Below are 19,571 nucleotides of genomic sequence, written 5' to 3'. Positions count from 1 at the left end.
CTAGTCAAAACATATGGTCTCCGGGAAAGAAATCACAATTTTGGGGGTGTATATCTGTGAATGAAGCTGCCAGCTGTGTTAATTGAATATGGAGTATATAGGGCTCAGCAGCCGCGTCCGATTCGCAAATTAAAACCCTTAGGTGCCTTATTAAAATTACTGAACCAAAGGTGTGCCATATCAGACAAATAACTAGACATTTAGTTTATTTAAGGTTAATTTGCTGCAGCTTTTAAGGTGGCTGACACACACACACACGACTGCCGAGCCCTGAGAGTGTGGTCCATTGTATGAAAATTGACTTTTCTGGTTGCAGTATTATATTATATTTATATGGTATGCAATGAGTTACGCATTTTATAACATACATGTTTTATATATAAGCAAAAAGGACATAGCAAATAAATTAGATTAGATGTTTAATTCTTTACAATGAGTATTTTTCATAATAATGACACCTCTAGTCAACCCCTTTACCCAATCGCCTCCCCTCCTAATGGATGAACAAACTGACCAATAGGCGAGTTCCGTGTTAGCAACATAAATTGAAGACAGTTTTTCCCTGTCATAATATCCACGTATATGGTACATCAGGGAGTAAGAGAGGGGACAATGGATCGAATATTCAATTTTTAGGAGTCTCAGACTTTGGGTACTGGCTTAAAGGGAATGTGCAAGAATTTAGCAGTTTCTGACTGAGTTTGGGTACTAGCGCTTGAAATGCCGCTACACGTTGTGTTTGTTTTGAATATTGCAGACGGGTAAAGGGTAGAAGGGAAGTGGGGGCAAGAGAAATAACTACTCGTTGTGTTAGTTTTAAATGTAGCAGACGGGGATAAGGGAGGTGGGGGTATGGGGCAAGGTGCAAGGAAAATAAACAGAATAAAAAGGGGCAGTCATATTCTTGCCCAACCAGCTAGCAGCTGGCCGGGTCCAATAATCTTTTAATATAAAAATCACACCATAAAACCTCATTATATTTCATCAAAAACAACTATATTTTATTCTTAGTCAAAGAATTTTGCATTTTCTGCAACTCTAATATATACATGTAATATACATTATTCCAGGGAGGGAGGGGGCATTGGACTGATAATTGTACTGATACCCGAAGTTTAAAAAGAAAAAAACTTTCTCTTTCATTTGCATTCCCCACTTTTCAGACTAAAGGGTTACTTTTGTTTGTCATCATATGGGATATATACAATATACATCATTTATTGTCCATTGTCTTATCCCCTAAGATCCCTGTAATATACAGTGTATACATACATATATTGCCAATCCCAATTGCGTATATTCTTCTACACTCCAGGCTATTTATGTTCAAAGTTCCTGTTAAACATAACATCTGTTATTATATCAACATGGGAATAGGTGGAGAATGCCACTAAAAAATCGGCCACGCGACGTCATAAAAAATGAGGGAGGTGAGAGGAGAAGTGGGAAAGAAAACCCCTAAAAAAGAGATGGATAATCCTTCATTTTTATGACGTCACGTAGTGGATTTTTGAGTTACTTTCCCCCCATACTACATGGGACAATACTCGCAATGATTCTTATTAGAATAGCTTTCCAATGTTGGCTTTTTAGGGAATCATTGTTATATGTCTTTATATAAAAGTAACAGGATGTTTATGATTCAATCTGTCTGTCTGTTTGTACCGAAGGAAATCGCTAACCTCAGTATAACAGTATAGCTTCCCTTAGGTAGTGGAAAGGTTAATCTCTATTTTGTGGGGAGGGTACCATCCCAACAGAACACTAGATTGAAAATGGGGGAGGATCGACTCAACCTTTCCCACCGCCCCCCTCCTAAGAACTCTATGGACGTCTATGGAGTGTGGTGTGTGACCTCTGTTTTTTTTTATAATCAGGTTTAAAAAGTCACTTATTTTTAGTAAGAATTGGAATAAGTCTACACAAAACCTCCAGGTTCAACTAAGTTCAAAATATTGGTTTTTTTTTTAAAAATTGGTATATTTGTTTTCTCGTATTCATTCGAATCCGGTGGATAGGAACCGGTTCTCATCCATACGAAAAAACTATGTCTAGCATCGTATTATATCCAGTTTTCTACGAATATAGAAATGTACAATCATAAGATTAAAACTAGTTTTTTTAGCCCGTGCCTTCGGCATCTCGGGGCTAAAAAAACTAGTTTTAATTTTATAATTGTACATTCTATATCCGCGGAAAGCCGTTTATAATACGATACGAGAAATAACTATTCTTAACTTTTTTTAACAAAAGTTTTTTTGTTGGGAGCAAATGCGAAAAAATATATTCAGTTAATAGTCAGCCAATAAGCCTATCATATCCTTATATAAAAGTAACAGGATGTCTATCCGCCAATTAGAAGCTTAAGATCTCAGTATCCTTACCCCATAAAGTATAACCATTTTAGGTTTGTTGTTTAATTTCTTACATTTGAAGAAAACTATAAAACTTGATATTTCTTATGTTATAAAATTTCTTCTACATTATGTTTAAACTAGCGGCTTCGCCCCTAGCCTCTAGGGGCTTTTCCCCAAGAGATGATAAAAAAAATTGAGGTGAAATTCGTAAAAAAAATACAAAAAAATAAGAAGGCCCAAGGAAATATCCTGCAAAAAAAGGACAAGGATATCTCCTACAAAAAAAAAAAAAAAAAAAAAAATGGGGGGGGGATTTTTTGTTTTTGGGGGGGTTGGGGGTGTCCCACCCCCAAGAAAATAGCCTAAAACAACCACAGGACCAGTAGGTATATTCCCTGAAGAGTAGAGCCCATTCGGTTCAGCGGTTACCGAGATCTTAAGCTTCAGACGGACAGACAGACGAACAGACGGACAGACAGACATCGTTCTACTTTGTATTATAGAAGGTCATGTGAAATTCTCCCAATTTAAATTCCAATCTCTTATGCTCATTGATATTTAGGGTTTTTATGGAAAATATTTCAGACATAATATGCATGAGATGTGCTATGGTTTCCGCGCTAATAGTAACAGTAACAGTAACAAGCCTTTTTCACTCCACAGGGGGAGCATAGGCCGCTGACAATTTTTCAATATTTCTGTAACAGGCTTTTTTATGGATGTGGGATAGGGTTGTCAGCTCTAAGCCCTATGATTGCGGTGTAAAGCGTCCATTTGCCCATCAGACAACCAACCCTTTGATTGCACGACCTTTGTCTGAGAAGTCCTAACTGTGCATGGTAGTAAGTTGCGCCTGTTTTGGGCCAAGGCATTCCCCCTACTCTAACTATTTATGTCGCGCACCTGACATAGCAGCAGTAGGAACCATTTTTAACGTCTTTAGTTATGACGCGGTGTCGGACCGAGATTCGAAACTTTCACCTTCCTGGTGACGAGCGGATGCGCTACGTGTTGAGCCACGGCCGCGCTAATAATAATACTTCAAATTAAAATTAAGTAAAATTTTGAATAACAAAAGATCATATTGTCTAAATGTTACTTCGCAGCAGTGGCGTGCAGAGGGTTTTACAACTTACAAGGGTGGGTGGTGCGCGAAGCGGACCCAAATATTATAACATCCCTAAAATTAAGGGGTTTGTGCCTTATGGCTTTTTCCTACATTGACACCACTTGGCGGAACTTGTAGAACATTGTCAAGGGGAATGTAGAAGGTTGTTGGGGGGGGGGGGGGGGTATCTATCCACCCTTCCTAGTTTGCCCATTCACCTCCCATTTGCACAAAGTATTCGCAGTGAAAAATTATCAGATTTGGCTAGCATCTTAAAATACATTTTAATATACAACTGAATCAAAAAAGTTTATATAAGAATTTTATGTAATAATTTGCAGTTATTTAGAGATTTAATCATTTAATAATATTAATACTTTACAATTATGATAGTGTTTGATTTAAAAAAATTCTTGTTTTTCTAATATTTGCGAATGTATTGAAGCAGGGATCTAAAAGGATAAGACAATGGCCGATAAATTGATGTACATTTCCAATGATGATACACAAAATTGTAAATAACAATTAGTGATTGGAACGTTTTTACACTCAACTTAATAAACGAACCAATCAAAATCCATTAAAAGTCCCCAAAATTGTTAAGCAAATGAATAAGAAAACATTAGTATAAAACTTTGTGGACTAGTGTAATAAACATCCCATTGACCCCATTCTCTCTCTTGTATTGAAGAGTTTTTCATGCGGAAGATATATTTCACCCTATTATGCAGAACCATACATATTACTTATTACAAAATCACAATTTGAATTTTAATTTTGTGCATATTTTTGTTTTCTGTAAACCTAAATTAACTTAACTTCAAATTATTTTTTTTTAAAGGTGATGCACGTAATTATGTTTTATATAAAACAGGATTTTTTTGGCAATTGTTTTTTTTTAATTTCAAAGTTTTATCTGCAAAATAATGTTGAAAAAATTAATTTTGTTTTTCAACTTGAAAAAGTTTGAGCATAACTATGTACTGTAACTATTATAGGCGTTTACATGGATTTAAGCATAGATAAATGGCCGATAAAGTAATCTGCCAATTCCCCCCTCCACACAGTGGGATCTTTTGCCAAAAAACGGGACATTAAGGGTAGACAAAAGTAAACATCAATAAAAAAGCTTGTATTTGACGAAATGATGTAATTTCTTTTGCTTTAACTCAAAAATAACATAAATTTTGCTCCTGTTAACTTCTAATGTGCATTTGGTATGTACGTCTTGCTGTTTTGGAGGAGCGAAGCTACCCTATTTTTAAAAAATCTATAAAACTTCATAACTTTAGTTAAGATAGGAATATTTTAACAAAATCAACGTCTATGTAAATATTTCTTCAATGCAAACAATGTTTGTGAACATGAATATAGCGTCAGGTGCACCCAGTTCGAGTCCCGGCATTTTTAGGTAGGTCCAGTATAAGTAAAATAGGACACTTATAAGGCATGTTTTCAAATGTTTTTTTTTACAGATATAAACAACAATAACATAATTTTCAAAACACTTTTGATTTTGTGTTAATACCTTTATTCTAAGTCTAGCTATCTTCATTTAAAGTTTGTATAAGAATATAAACATAATTACTAATATTATATTCTCTCTCAAATGTATATTTCTTTCTCTCTCTCTGATGCGTATATAATGTTTTTGCAATATTATAATTAATTCGTACATTTGAATTTCTGCTGGACCAAAACCAGTTAGAAATACAAATTTTTTTAGAACACATGAAATTTAGCAAATTTAATTGCTAAAATAAAAGTATTTATAAGTCATTTTTATTAAACGACTCCTTTAACCCTTAAATGTCCATTAAAACCGCGAGAACGGCAAAAATCGTTAAAAATCTCGCCAACGGCGGCAAATAACGGGGTAACGGTTGGCCGGAGGCAAATAATGCAGAAGTAAAGAAAGTTCCGCCTCTAAAAGTTAGAAAACATTGCAGAGATGACATTGGGCTCTAAAATGACTCCTTCCCCCTCTAACGGGGAAAAATTTGAAATTAACAAGAACAAAATTGTTCAAACCATGCAATGTAAAATGCTCAATTACTCAAAAACGGACAAGAGGCCCCAGGTTGTGAAAACTGTTTAATACACAATACATGTTGTATATTGATATTATTATTGCAAAACCCGGGGCCTCTTGTCCGTTTTTGTGTAAAATGGAGAAAACTGATTTTTTGGGGTTAAAAATCTTAATATTTTTGGTGAAATTTTCTCACAAAATGTCAATTTACACCACCAAAAAAATATTTTTTTAAATTTTTTCTTTAATTAGACATTGGTACAGGTATCTGAAAAGTACCCCAATCAAAAATATTTTTCATAAGATGAACATAAATGTATTTTTTGTTGCTTTGAAAAAATTGTGTAAAAAAATCTGGAAAATCATCAAAACTGAAAAGAAATTTTTCACTACCTTTTTTAAAAATGGCATAAATCCGCCAAAAATGAATATTTTTTAAAAGTTTCTTTTCTAGCTGTCTACTTACAGCCATTATTAATTCCTAGGATAGATAAAAGTCAATTTTAAATTTTTTGGATGTCCCGATTTTTTTCAAAAGATCCCACTGTGCTCCACTAAAAAAAAAATTCTTATATGGTATATGGTTCCACGACAAACGTAAGAGTCCCAAACGTCAGAGTGGAAAAACATCAGAGTGGACAAACGCAAGAGTCCCAAACGTCAGAGTGGGACAAACGTCAGAGTGGGACAAACGTCAGAGTGGACAAACGCAGGATTTTTGGGACAAACGTCAGAGTGGACATTTTATAAGTAAAACGTATGAGTCTCGATTTTATAATCATTAAAGCGCTGCGGCTAGGTAGGCCAGGGTGCTGAGTGCTGCAGCCAGAGTCATTTTCTTTATGATTAGGTTAGGTTAGGTTATAGGCTAGGGGGCCGAGCGCCCGCGGCTAGGCAGGCTAGGGGGCCTAACTGTCTATTTTTTGTCATATAATTAAAATAGCATAGACTCTGATGTTTTACTTAAGCAATGTCCACTCTGACGTTTGTCCCACTCTGACGTTTGTCCCACTCTGACGTTTGTCCCACTCTGACGTTTGGGACTCTTGCGTTTGGGACTCTTGCGTTTGTCCACTCTGACGTTTGGGACTCTTACGTTTGGGGTAGGACCTGGTATATATTTGATTGGTTTTAGCTCTATTAACCTCTCCCTCCCGGTTTTTTTTCTTAGATAAAATTTCTTGAACATCAATTGGAGCGCTGTTAACATTTTTTTTTGCAAATTTCCACCAACCTTACACATTAAAAAAAACTATTTTGTAAGGTTTTACATCGTGAACTAAACAAGGATAAACTAAAGTAAAGAAATTATTAGTTTAGCTTAATGTGGCCTTATAGATTACGGATATTAACAAACATTTATTATCCAATGTTGGTCAAATGATAATACCCATTGATGATTAGCAATATTACCTCTTCTGTAGGTTAAAATCACCATTGGAAAATTTTGGTATCTACTAGTTTAATTAAAATATATTAGTACCAAAAGTTTTTAAGATAATGAATGAGTGAATGTAATTTTAAAACTTTGGGTACATGTATTATTTACCAATGTCCAATGTCCTTCTCCCCCAAAAAATAGTTTCTGTATAATTAAACGAGATTGACAACAATCATAATTGTATGCTTCAAGGTTCAAAAATAGCTTTATAAGAAAACCAGGGATAAGGGATAGGAAACCTGGCCATAAATTAGGTCTCGGCCTGGTTTTGAAAGGGATCATGCAACTTTTACCATTTGCCTAATTTAATGACCTTACTGGCGGACGGATCATATTGGCTACCGCTCTAAACCAGTAGTGTTCTGTGATTTGGGCTTGTTTTGTATCAACCAATCACCAATTGGCGGAAATTTTAGAAGCAGACAATTCTAGAAAAAATAATGATTTGTCTGCTACGAAAAAATAAATATAAATGGTGTTAGATCACATTAGCTTAACCCTTAACGGTCGGGGGGGGGGCGTTGAACGCCCCCCCATCCGGTTTTTTCTATCTCATTTTCTGTGTGTGAAAGATAAAGAGCCCAAACTGCTTGACTTTTTAAGTATGGGTATGACACATAACTGAGAGTTGGAATTTTTTGAATATCTTCATCCTGGCGGGCACAGGATGCCAGCAAACCTGGCAGGGTCATCCAGGTAAAGAGCAAAAATATTTTTTTGACTAAAACAAAGCATTTTATCATAGCAAAATACTAAAAAATCCTCTAGTAGTACATCCTTTTATGAAATATAGGTGTTCAAGTCACTTTCAGGTTCCAGGTATGATCCTCCAGGTCCTGATCCTCCAGGTCTCCAGAAATCTTTAAAAGGCTCCTGTGGCCGCAATTTTTGACTTAGAGACTTCAAATTTTAAACTTAAGCTTTTCTTACATGTCTACATAACGTATTAAAATTTCATGAAGATCCGCCGCCGTTTTCCCGCCGACCGCCGACTGCGGCGGCTGGCAGCTGCAAAGTACAGCTGCGGCCGCTGAAATTTATGTTTTGATAATTCTAATGTAAAATTTACATAAATATAAACATTTTCTAGAAAAAAAATTTTCTTCTAGCTTCAAAAATAAGAAAATTACAGCCGTTTGAAATTTTTAAGTAAAAAAAGACCTAAAAACAAAGGTTGTTAAATAAAAGGGTGAAGGAAGCGAAAATTGACTTAGATTTATAAAAGGTCGGAAATTTATTATCAAACAGGGGACGTGCACAAAAAAATTTAGCCCTCTAGCTTTAATAGGAACTGAGATAATAAGGGGGGGCGTTGAACGCCCCCCCCCCGACCGATTAAGGTGCGGCAAGGGGCCCGACTGTAAAGGGTTAATTAGTAAATCTGCTTAGAGTTAAACATTAAAAAAGGGCCATATAGAAAAAACAAAAATAACGGGATTATTTTTTTGGAAAGAAGGTAGCTACGAATTTTCATTTGGTAGTTTATAAATTAGATGTTGTATTTTGAATTTTAAAAATTTAATACAGAATTGATACAACACCTTAACCCTAATTTTTGTACAATACAACACAGTACAGATATATCATTACATTATAGTATCCAAAGAACTTGATAGAATGTTACCCAAGTGCATATTTATTTATTTATTTTGAATTTTAATTAGCAATGAAATTTTCAAATAAAATTTTTACTCATTAATAAAAATGCAAATAATTCAAACTAAAGTCTGTCTGAGGGAAACCCAACGATAGCTTTCTGACAGTTCAAATTACCAAAGTAAAAGATAAAAAAATTTTGGGAGAGAAAAAACTTCATTTTAACAAAAGCCATTAATATATAGGTTTATAAAAAGTTATGTTTTTCACTTTAAACTAGCTACCTGAATTTGATTCTATACTTTATCTACACACACACACACACACACACAGCTTTTTCATTAGCGTTTAGGACGAACCACTGCGCCATCCCAAAACTGGTTTATTAGGCCTAGGCTTGAAATAGGCCTGAAATAATATTTTCCTACGTTTCCCATCCCTTATCCCTGAAGAAAACATGTAGAATATGGACCTTATTCATTGGTCAGTCGTTCATCCAGTAGAAGAAGAGGGGATTGGGTAAAAGGGGGTAAATAAAGGGTGAGCAAAAAAAAATGCGTACCTTTTTCAAATTCAAATTGCGCGGCTTGTGTTAATAGTAGAAAAACTTTATGCATACCATTAGAACCGTTATGAAGTCTATTTTTTGGAAATATAAAAACGATTCCTATGCTACGTATAATTTAGGAGCTATGTGGTAAAATGTCCCAATTGGCTTAAAACTTGACTTGCGAGTAATTCATTAAAGATTAAATTAAAGGGTATGCAAATAAAAATACGTACATTTTTAAAATTCTAATTGCTCAGCTTGTGTTAATAGTAGAAAAACGTTATGCATACCATTAGAACCGCTATGAAGTCTATTTTTTGGAAATATAAAAACGATTCCTGTGCTACGTATAATTTATGAGCTATGTGGTAGAATGTCCCCACTGAATTAAAACTTGACTTGCGAGTAAATCATTAAAGATTAAATTTTTCCACTTTTCTCACGTTTATCAATACAGCTCCTAAACTAAAAATAGCACAAAAATCGTACTTATATTTCCAAAAAATAGAGCTTATGACGGTTCTAAAGATATACATAGAATTTTTCTACTATTCACACAAGCCGAGCAGTTTGAATTTTAAAAATGTCCACATTTTTGCACACACTTTTTTTATCTTTAATGATTTACTCTCAAGTCAAGTTTTAAGTCAGTTGGGACATTCTTCTACGTAGCTCCTAAACTATAAGTAGCACAGTAATGGTTCTTATATTTCCACAAAATAGACTTCATAGCGGTTCTAATGGTATGCATAACGTTGTTCTACTATTAACACAAGCTGCGCAATTTGAATTTAAAAAATGTACATATTTTTTTTATATACTTTAATCTTTAATGATTTACTCGCAAGTCAAGTTTTAAGGCAGTTGGGACATTTTAACACGTAGCTCCTAAACTTTGTGTAGCATAGGAATCGCTTTTATATTTCCTAAAAATAGACTTCATAGCAGTTATAACGATATGCATAACATTTTTTTACTATTAACACAAGCCGCGCAATTTTGATTTTAAAAAGGTACGCATTTTTTTTTGCTCACCCTTTAGTAGGTATCTTTATTTTAGCCAGATGCGAGTAATTATTACAGTACATGAAAATCTGGTGTAACATTAAATTAATAAGATACCAATTTATATAAAGTTACAAAATGCAAATTATTTCTCACTTAACATTTTTGTAATAAAATATCTCAAATATTCAAAATATTCCTAAATTCTTTTCTTATTCAAAGAATATTGATCAGATCAAATATTTTTTTGTTGGATACAATAAATATTAAATTTAATATTAGGATATTTATCTAATTTATACGGAATTGAAGCCTTCAAATTTAAAATGATTTTAACTTTAAGAGATTCGACTTTTTCAGTCAAATGTCTCTCCCTTATTCTGGAGATGCTGTAAGTATTAGTGCAAAAAATGGGGACAAATTTCAAATTGATTTGACGGGGCTGTTTTTTTTACGTCACAAGTGAAGAGAAAACCCCTTCTCTTGTCTAGGGGGTTTCTTTCCCCCTTCCCTTTTCTTTACCTTCACTTGTGACGTAAAAAAACAGCCCCGTCAAGTTAATTTGAAATTCGTCCCCATTTTTTGCACCAATACTTACATCATCATTCTGGAAATAAATTGAAAATAAGTGGTGATAGTTTTTCGTTTATTACTGTTAAAAACAGGTTATATTTGGTACTAGGTAGCCCCCAGCAGGGTTAAGACTCTCTTGTAATAGAAAATTCTAGCAAATCTTATTTAGATTATGTTTTTGCCTGAGGTTTTGGTCCACAACACATCCGAAAAATCACTGAAAAAAAAACATTTAATTATGTGGGCAAAGTTTAAAATCATTGGGATGATTTTATCAAGTCAAGTACCTACTGTTGCTATATTTATGACTTTATACATAAATTAAAAGTAATCCTTACTGAAAGATATCAAAATTTATACCTATACATTAATAGATTCAAAATGCAAAGACATATATGTTTTAACTCTTTTTTTTAAACATCTTTATTTGGACTGATCTGATTGCGCCGACTCTCAATTGGGTCTTTTAAAATCAACCAATAGTGTCAGGAATATTAAAACAGCAAAGTATCAGAAATCAATTTGCTAGCAGACGAAAAAGGTCCTCGAAATAGGGGAACAGGTGTTATCTGTATATACATCTATACTATAGATCTGTTTACCACACTAATACTTCACTAATTTTAACATTATAGAGAAGCTTCACTACTAAAAAGGACGCGTCTCAACTAAATCTTCCCTACAACAATGGAAGAATTCAACATACGTTGTCTCCAATACATTTTGTTTATTAGCATAAACTTCATCAAGGTATGGTTATGTATGTCCACAATATACAGAAAAAGAGTGTAATGATATATCATATTTCTTCCTGTTTATTATTATTTTTTACGTGTGTACTTTTTGTACATTGCATTATTTTAGATTAACCTTATTGGTATTCTTTTTTGTAGCGAAACTACTCTATAATTACCTTTGTATGTTTGTCCGTTCGTACTGGGGTAGATATCCTTCTGATTTATTGGTGAATATAATCCTTACTGTTCAGTATATTACTTATTTAGTCCGTCAGTCTGTCGGTTATGTTAATGTTATCCCAAGTAGCATTAATTTTATGATTTTTTATATCCGTGGAAAATTGTCCGTAATATGATACTTTACATTATTTTTCAGTATGGCTGAGAACCGGTTCTAATCCAGCGGATATTAAACGGTTGCGAAGCTATACTTGAAAATTAATTACCTTGTATAAGTTTTGACAGGAGGTATAGAAATATGGCCCCGAAGTAGGTGCCAAGACTGGCCAGAAGAAACTTCCACCATTGCCGTTCGTTTAGACATGATATCTATAATAAAAGTTAGATATTTTTGTTGGTATTGATGATAAATTGATGTACATTACCATTTATGACAAACAAAATTACACTTTATTTGAATTAGAATTATTGTTGATAAACACTTAAATTAATTTTTTAAAACGTTTAAGTTCAGGATAAATTAAAATTCAATTCTCCTTCCCTGGTTAATACAATAATTTTGAAAATGTTAATTTAAATTTGCTTTGTTAGTTGTTAATGCTGGTATATGTATATTAATATAAACAATATGCTGAAAATTTAGATTAATTATTTAAGATTAGATTAGGAAATTTCATGACAAATTATGTAATTAATTAAAATTTTCTAGGAAGTGGGTTAACAACAATACATTTTGTATATTCAAACTTTTAAACAAACAAATTAAACACGTTTTAATTTTCTTCTTTTCTTTAAAAAAAATTTGCTTTTCTGTCTGTTTGTCCGTCCGTCCTTAATTAATGGATACGTAAATTTTCAGTATGACTGAGAACCGGTTGTAACCAGCAAATATTAATCTGGTTTAGAAGCCATACTGGATTATTCATTACTGCATAACATGTCAAGCTATATAATGTTGAAATATCTATTGTAAAATGGTACCTATCAATAACTAATGACATCAGTAAAATTATATTGTAAGGATATTCTTGTATTCATTCGAGACCAATTCTAATCCAGTGGATTAGAATCGGTTCTCATCAATACAAAAAAATTATGTCTAGAATTGTTTATCCAGTTTTCTATGAATATAAAAATGTACAATCATAAGATTAAACCCAGTTAATTTAGCAACTGTCTTAAACATCTCGGGGCTTAAAAGCTGGTTTCAATCTTATAATTGTACATTTTATACCCGCGGAAAGCTGTTTATAATATTTACAATGCGAGATATAACTATTACTTTAATGACAAGTTAAATAATGTTGGAATATTTAAATTAAAATGCTACCAATCAGTAACCAATGAGACATCAATAAAATTATATTGTAAGCATAAGGAAAAAGGATAAGAGGATGAATACTCACCCCTTTTTCATGGTAAAATACTACTTCCCCATCCCTAAATTTAGAAGCAGACGAAAATCAAAAACCGCCCAGGGCTTTTTGTAAGTCAATCATAAATAATAATGTGAATAGAAAGAAAAGCGATATTTAGCAAACAGCCGTGGGCGGTCAGAATCAGCTGAATGTTCATTAAGAAAAAAATTTCCCCCTTTTTAGAAATAGAAGGATTCATCTTTCATGAACAAATTTTTTAAATAAAAATAAAATTCTATGTAATTTTTAATTAAAACATTAAAACGAAAATATCTAATCTAATATTCTTGCCCTAAGTATGGAAATAGTAAAAAGTAAAAAAAAAATTTTTTTTAATAATTTTTAATCCCCCCATTTGAAAAGTAGTGGAATAGCAATAAATTTTAGCGCGGCAACAGCGCTAAGTAGGCCTCTAGGCCCACTGCCTATTTTCGTCCTCTAGTTGCTTCGATTCCTCTCTTTTATTTTTTTCTCTATGATTGTAAGGCATATTCCTGTATTCAAGATGGACACAGTAATTCTTACTTTCTCGTATTAAATACTGAACAATAATTTACCTGTTCTTCTGTGATATTGTAGGGTATGTGTGTCATTCTAACATACAAATTAAGATTATTTTTTTAAACATAAAAGTTGAAGAAAAAAACCTAGCTCAGTCTGAATTTGAGTCTCTTTCTATTTCTGTCTTTTTTCTCTTTATCTACAGGGAAAAGGGAATGTAATTCTGACAAACAACTCTAAAGGAAAATTTCCCCACAACCCCCTTCAATTTTTTCTACCCTTCTTACCCACTTCCCTTCGGTTACATAAAAAACAAGTATTAACCAACATTACCCTAACAAAATAAAAAATTTTGCGGCATTTTCAATTGGAATTAATTGGTTGAATAGCAGCCCCTGTTTATCTTTTTATTTTCTCTAAATAAAAGCTATTATTCTATCTAGCTAACCAACTACACTTTTGCTGTCTTTCAATTCAGCTTATTTACCTCTCTCTCTCTCTCTCTCTCTCTCTCTCTCTCTCACACAAACACTTTCTTACACTTTTTTACCTCTCTCTACCTTTTCACTTTATCATTTTATTTTTCATTTGGTAACTTTCCAAAAAATAAAAGGATTTTAATAAATTTTGTTTCGCCATAATATTTTGTTGTTTTTCACATTAAAAATTAATCAATTTTGCCTGTATTAAATAATGTTCATAATCCTATCTGGGTAAAAATAACATTTTCTCTGAAAATTAATTAAATTATTATTTTCCTATTTTTATAGAAATAGTTTGGGGTCTTGTTTCATAAGATAAGAAATAAGATCTATTATTTCTGTAGGGCTCGACAGTCACCTGTTAGCCAGAAGGATAAAGAATTTTTATTCCAGTATTACTTAAAAACTGATTAATATCCGCTGGATTAGAATCGGCTTTCAGTCATACTGAAAATTCATATATAGCGTCGTATTAGATACAATTTTACACGAATATTAAGATAAAAATCATGAAATTAATACCAGTTTCATTAGCAGAGCTGGATCTTTAAATCATTTTAGTGGTGAGCCAGACCGGGGTAAGCCGAATTTCAGCCAATCACAGCGCGGCATTTCATAAAATGCTGTGTTCTCATTGGTGGAAAGTTGGCTCACCCCGATCTGGCTCACCACTAAAATGATTTAAAGATCCAGCTCTGGGGACTATAACCCCTCAGGGCTAAAAAAACTGTTTTTAATCTTATATTTTTTTATTTTAATATATGTGGAAAGTTGTCTATAATACAATGACATAATCTACTGGATGTCTTAACCTGTTCTTAATATGAAAAAATGTCTTTTCATTAAGATTATTCTATTACTTAAATCTTTATTGATGGGTTAGGCGCAGCTGCCGAGCCTTATCTATTTAGACATAAAATCTTTTATCATAAATATGTCCATACGAATAGCGATAGAATTTTAAATAACTTTAGATGAAAAGAAAGAAACAATAAATTGTAATAAAGAAATGTTTTACATATTCATATTATGCTTAGTAAAATAGTTGACATTTATACAACGTTAGATGGTTGATCAATAAGAATTACCCTAGCAATAGAATAGCTTTAAATATTAACGAAACTTAATGTCCTTGTTTTTATAAATGCCTAAAATTAAGATATTTTTTTTCTCGTATTCATTCGAATCCGGTGGATAGGAACCGGTTCTCATCCATACGAAAAAACTATGTCTAGCATCATATGATATCCAGCTTTCTACGAATATAAAAATGTACAATCATAAGATTAAAACCAGTTTTTTTTAGCCGATGCCTTCGGCACCTAGGGGCTAAAAAACTAGTTTTAATCTTATAATTGTACATTCCATATCCGCGGAAAGCCGTTTATAATATGATGCGAGAAATAACTATTCTTGAATGCTAATAGAATATTCCCTAATCTATATAGGAATCATTAACTAAAACTCCAAATGGGATTTAGACTAGAAAACTAACCAATTTAGAGCTAGAACCAGGGTTGCGGAGCCGTTTGATTTTGGTGCGGCTTCGGCTCCGACCTAAAATCAAGAAAAACTCGACATATATTTTCCCCACGTCTATTTTGGACTTTTGAAGGTTTTAAAGGTTCAATTTTTGATAAAAATGGAGTTATGATTTATAAAAAAATGTCTTTGTTTATCTAGTCCGGAGCCGTTTTTTAACGAAAATTACGGCTCCGGATCCGGCAAAATATGGCGGCTCTACGGCTCCCGGCTCCGCAACACTGGCTAGAACTATGAAACAGCTTAGCTTGATTTAACTTAACCATTCTACAAACATACTTATTCTTTAATTTATGATAAAATTATTTTAGCACAAAAAGTAATCAAGTTAAAAGGTTTTTATCTTCAGTTTACAAATAATTGTCAGTTTAAACCCCAACAAATTTAGATTTTAAACAATTTATGTCGCGCTCTAGAAAAACAAGGACATGAACATTTGTGGACGCGTATCCACCTTTTTAGTTAAACACAAAAGTAAAGTATCTCAGGGAGGGAGGGGACAATGGGCTGTTTATTACACTAGTCCCCAAAGTTTTATTATAACGTTTTCTTATTCGTTGACTAGGAAACTTTTGGGAGTTTTATTAAATTTTGATTGGTTGGTTCGTTTCAAGCACTAATTTTAATCTACGGAAGTGTTAATTTTGTGTATTATCAATGGGGATGCACATCAATTTATCGGCCATTGTCCTATCCCTTTAGATCCATGATACTATTTACTATTATTACCAAAAAAATAAATTAACTTATTTGAGATTTTATAGTACATATATTTTATTGTAACTGGTAAACACAACACAAAACAAGAACAAAATATATACAAAAAAACAAAACTATGTAGCATTGCTCAAGATGGATTCATAATTATACTTGGGCGCGGGGGCTTCGCAGGTGATGATAATCTGTTCCTTGGTGCACTTCTGACAGGTTATATTGCAGCACCATTCAAATTTGCAATTGCACGTGGTGGACACATGCACAACCTCCTTCTTCACCTTGAGTCCACAGGCGGTGCAGAGCTGGGCACACTTGGCAATGCCGTGCTCCTTGTTGGTCTCGCTCTCAGCCGGATCTACAACACACTTGCGGCCCACAACACCAGGGTAGCCAAGGACAGGATTGACGCGGCAGTAGTCAGGGCTGGACTCCAGAAATACAAGCTTCCTCTTCTTAATATTTTTGGCGGATTTTGTGGCGATGGATCTTTCAGCTTTCTTGTTGCGGTCCTTAACATTGTTTAGGCTGCGGCGGCCGACATTGTTAGATATGATGCGGGCGTCCTCGGGGCGGAGCAGCTTTCCGTTGCTGTAGTCAACCTTCAGGGCGCTGCTGTACTGCTGCTTTAGAAAGTCTCCAGTCTGCCTGAAGGCTCCAACCTGCCTCCAGCAAGTTTGGGTGGCGCAGCTACCGCTGACGCCGTGACACTTGCACACACGCTTCATTGTCTTGCGGATGGCGACGCGGCCAGCCTCGTTGTTGTGCTTGTTGGCAATGACCTTGGGCAACTCCCCGGACTGGCTGCTGGACATGGCCTGCATGGCAGCAGCATGGCTCAGCTGATCCAAATATTGGCGGGAGATCTTGGAGCCGAACAGGACGTTGTCAGAGCAGCCTCCCCATTGCCAGGACTCTACAGAAGACACGGGACCGTTCAATTCACAGCCGCAATCTTCAACTTGACCGGCGGAACAATTGCGGGCGACTGTATGTACAACACCAGCACTTAGAATAGCCGCAACAAATGCACCCTCGCGGTTATCAGCGGCGGCCGCGGCTTTGTCAGCATCAAAAGCGGCGGTGGGGCAATTCCAGACATCATTCTTGAACTGGTAGGCGCATTCAGCCATGGCTTTCTCGGCGCCTGACATAACAGCAGTTGAGACAGTATCTGCCTGATCATCATTGGCAAATGAATTGACATTATTGCCAGAGGAGAGCAGGGCGTTGCTTAAACTCCACAGACGAGAAAAGCAATCACAAGAGCAAATCATTGTGGCAATGATTATAACTAAAATGTTATTCATTTTCATGATAACTAAATAACTGTTGTTTAACTTTGATGTTAACTGTTTAATGTTCGAAAACAAACTGACTGTAGGACAGACTTACCCTGGCTTAAATATATCCGTCAAAATGACCGAAAGTGTGGTAATCTGACCCAAAGAGGGCGGAGTCCGCAAGTCAAGGAAGTTAGACTTAATGACCGGAGTGTTTTGATGTTTTGAAAAAAAGGGGGGGGGGGTTAGTTTGTTGTAATGTGTTTGTATATCCCGCCCCCTTGAGGGACCGAGGTCGCGCGGTCATTTTAATGAACCACTGGACTCCGCCCCCTGCAAATTCCCAACCATTTCTAAATAATATCCCCTTCCACCGCGATTACATATACCCCATAACTAAATAGTTACATAGGATGAAATAAATTAAAAATGGCTAAATCTTAATAGAGTTTCGATTATATTTGGATTTCCTCCTATTTTAATAAACATTAATCAAAATTTTAAACTAATTAGAATTTAAAATCGAAAATTAAACTGATAGTTAATAGTTAATAAAAATTATTGTTTTATCTACATTCATTTTATGTCGGAGATCTAAAGGGATAAGACAATGGCCGATAAATTGATATACATCCCCAATATAAATGCACAAAATTACCCTTTCTATAGTGGTTCAAAAATTTAAACGCTCAACTTAATTAACCAACCAATCAAAATTCAATTAAAAAACCTCAAGGTAGTTAAGCCAACAAATAGGAAAACATTGTTATAAAACTTTGGAGACTAGTGTAATAAACAGCCTAATGTCCCCTCCCTCCCTTATATTATGTTGATATCCATAAGTATTCACAATATTAAAGCCTTTTAACAAAAGCTTAAGATATGAAAATGTAAAAAAAGCAAGAACAATTTTGTTATTATATAGTGAGGTAACTATTTACTAGCAAAGAATATTCGAATTAATTAGAGTTTAGAAACCAGCTTATAATATATTGTTATGTATTTTAATATATAAAAAAAAATCAGCAGCTAAAAAGCAGCTTAACACCTGTTCTCATTCAATGTATCTTTTCTTCGAGAAGCCTGAAAAAAACAGTCACTATACGAATCTTCAAATATATATTTCCGAACCCTATCCAACTCTAAAGCCACATAAGTCATATTTTTAAAAAGGACAAAATTTTGTTGCGCTACTAAGAAACAACAAGGATGACAGCATCTATAAAGCAAAGCTATGAAACGGTTGGACAAACAGACATTAACACTGAATAATCACAATATACATTAATAAAAGTTGAAGATTGTAAATAAATTTGTTGAAAACTGCTTAAATACAGGATATTGTTTAAGGACATCCTTACATTTTTAGGACTTGATTATAGAGATGCTTCGCTTACAATAATGTATTTGTTGTTATAGGAGTCAGTATTCCAAAAATCAGAACAATCGGAAAAATGAGATCACATAAAAATGTGTTGTTAAAAAAGCTAAAAAGCTACATGTTTAAAATGGACGTACGGACTTACTGGTAACGATTATAGAGTTGTTTCTAAATCGTACCTAACTACTACAGAAATCATTGGGAAGATTTTAAAAAAATTGTAAAGGCTTGGAAGAATAGGCATTATTTTGTATTCTAATGTTCTTTCATATCCTTACACGCAATATTTAGGTTACCAAAGACAGAATCTGGATTTCATAGGTAAACATAATAGACATATGACTTTCAACTTCCTGATAAATAATAGTTATCTATTGGAAAATTGTCTGTAATGCGATGCTATATTTGATTTTTAGGTATGGGTTGAGAACCGGTTCTAATCCAGTGGATATTAATCGGTTTCGAAGCCATATTGTAAAAATCATTATCATTAAGACGAAATGTTGTTAATATGCTACTTCAGAGTATTAAATTTTCAATCTACCAATAACATAATTTTGCACTTTATAAAATTGGGATGGGGAGAATAATTTATTTTTTCCATTATAGAAACCGATTAATATCCGCTGGATTAGAACCGGTTCTCAGCAATGCTAGAAAATCATGTATAG

General features: G+C 34.0%; 1 protein-coding gene and 1 pseudogene across 4 annotated transcripts in view; both read right to left on the bottom strand.

Moving 5' to 3' along the window:
- Window positions 1–19,571, bottom strand: part of LOC145329104 (calcium-activated potassium channel slowpoke-like) — a 282,479-nt gene that overhangs the window by 165,847 nt on the left and 97,061 nt on the right. For all 4 annotated transcript variants that reach the window (XM_080173138.1, XM_080173139.1, XM_080173140.1 and 1 more), the window contains exons 2-5: window positions 14,180–14,231; window positions 13,555–13,591; window positions 11,846–11,948; window positions 10,845–10,879 (exon numbers count right to left, since the gene is read on the bottom strand). In XM_080173138.1, the coding sequence (XP_080029264.1) occupies window positions 10,845–10,879; window positions 11,846–11,948; window positions 13,555–13,590 (174 nt within the window). In that variant the 5' untranslated portion in view covers window position 13,591; window positions 14,180–14,231. The remainder of the gene's footprint in view (window positions 1–10,844; window positions 10,880–11,845; window positions 11,949–13,554; window positions 13,592–14,179; window positions 14,232–19,571) is intronic.
- Window positions 16,310–17,573, bottom strand: LOC145327917 (protein Wnt-8a pseudogene; annotated as a pseudogene).

Source organism: Acartia tonsa, chromosome 9 (assembly GCF_053477335.1).
Source record: "Acartia tonsa isolate MP-2025a chromosome 9, ASM5347733v1, whole genome shotgun sequence".
NCBI classification, from domain to species: Eukaryota; Metazoa; Arthropoda; class Copepoda; order Calanoida; family Acartiidae; genus Acartia; species Acartia tonsa.
The sequence above is the reverse complement of the archived record's forward strand: the minus strand, read 5'-3'. Positions and strand labels throughout refer to the sequence as shown.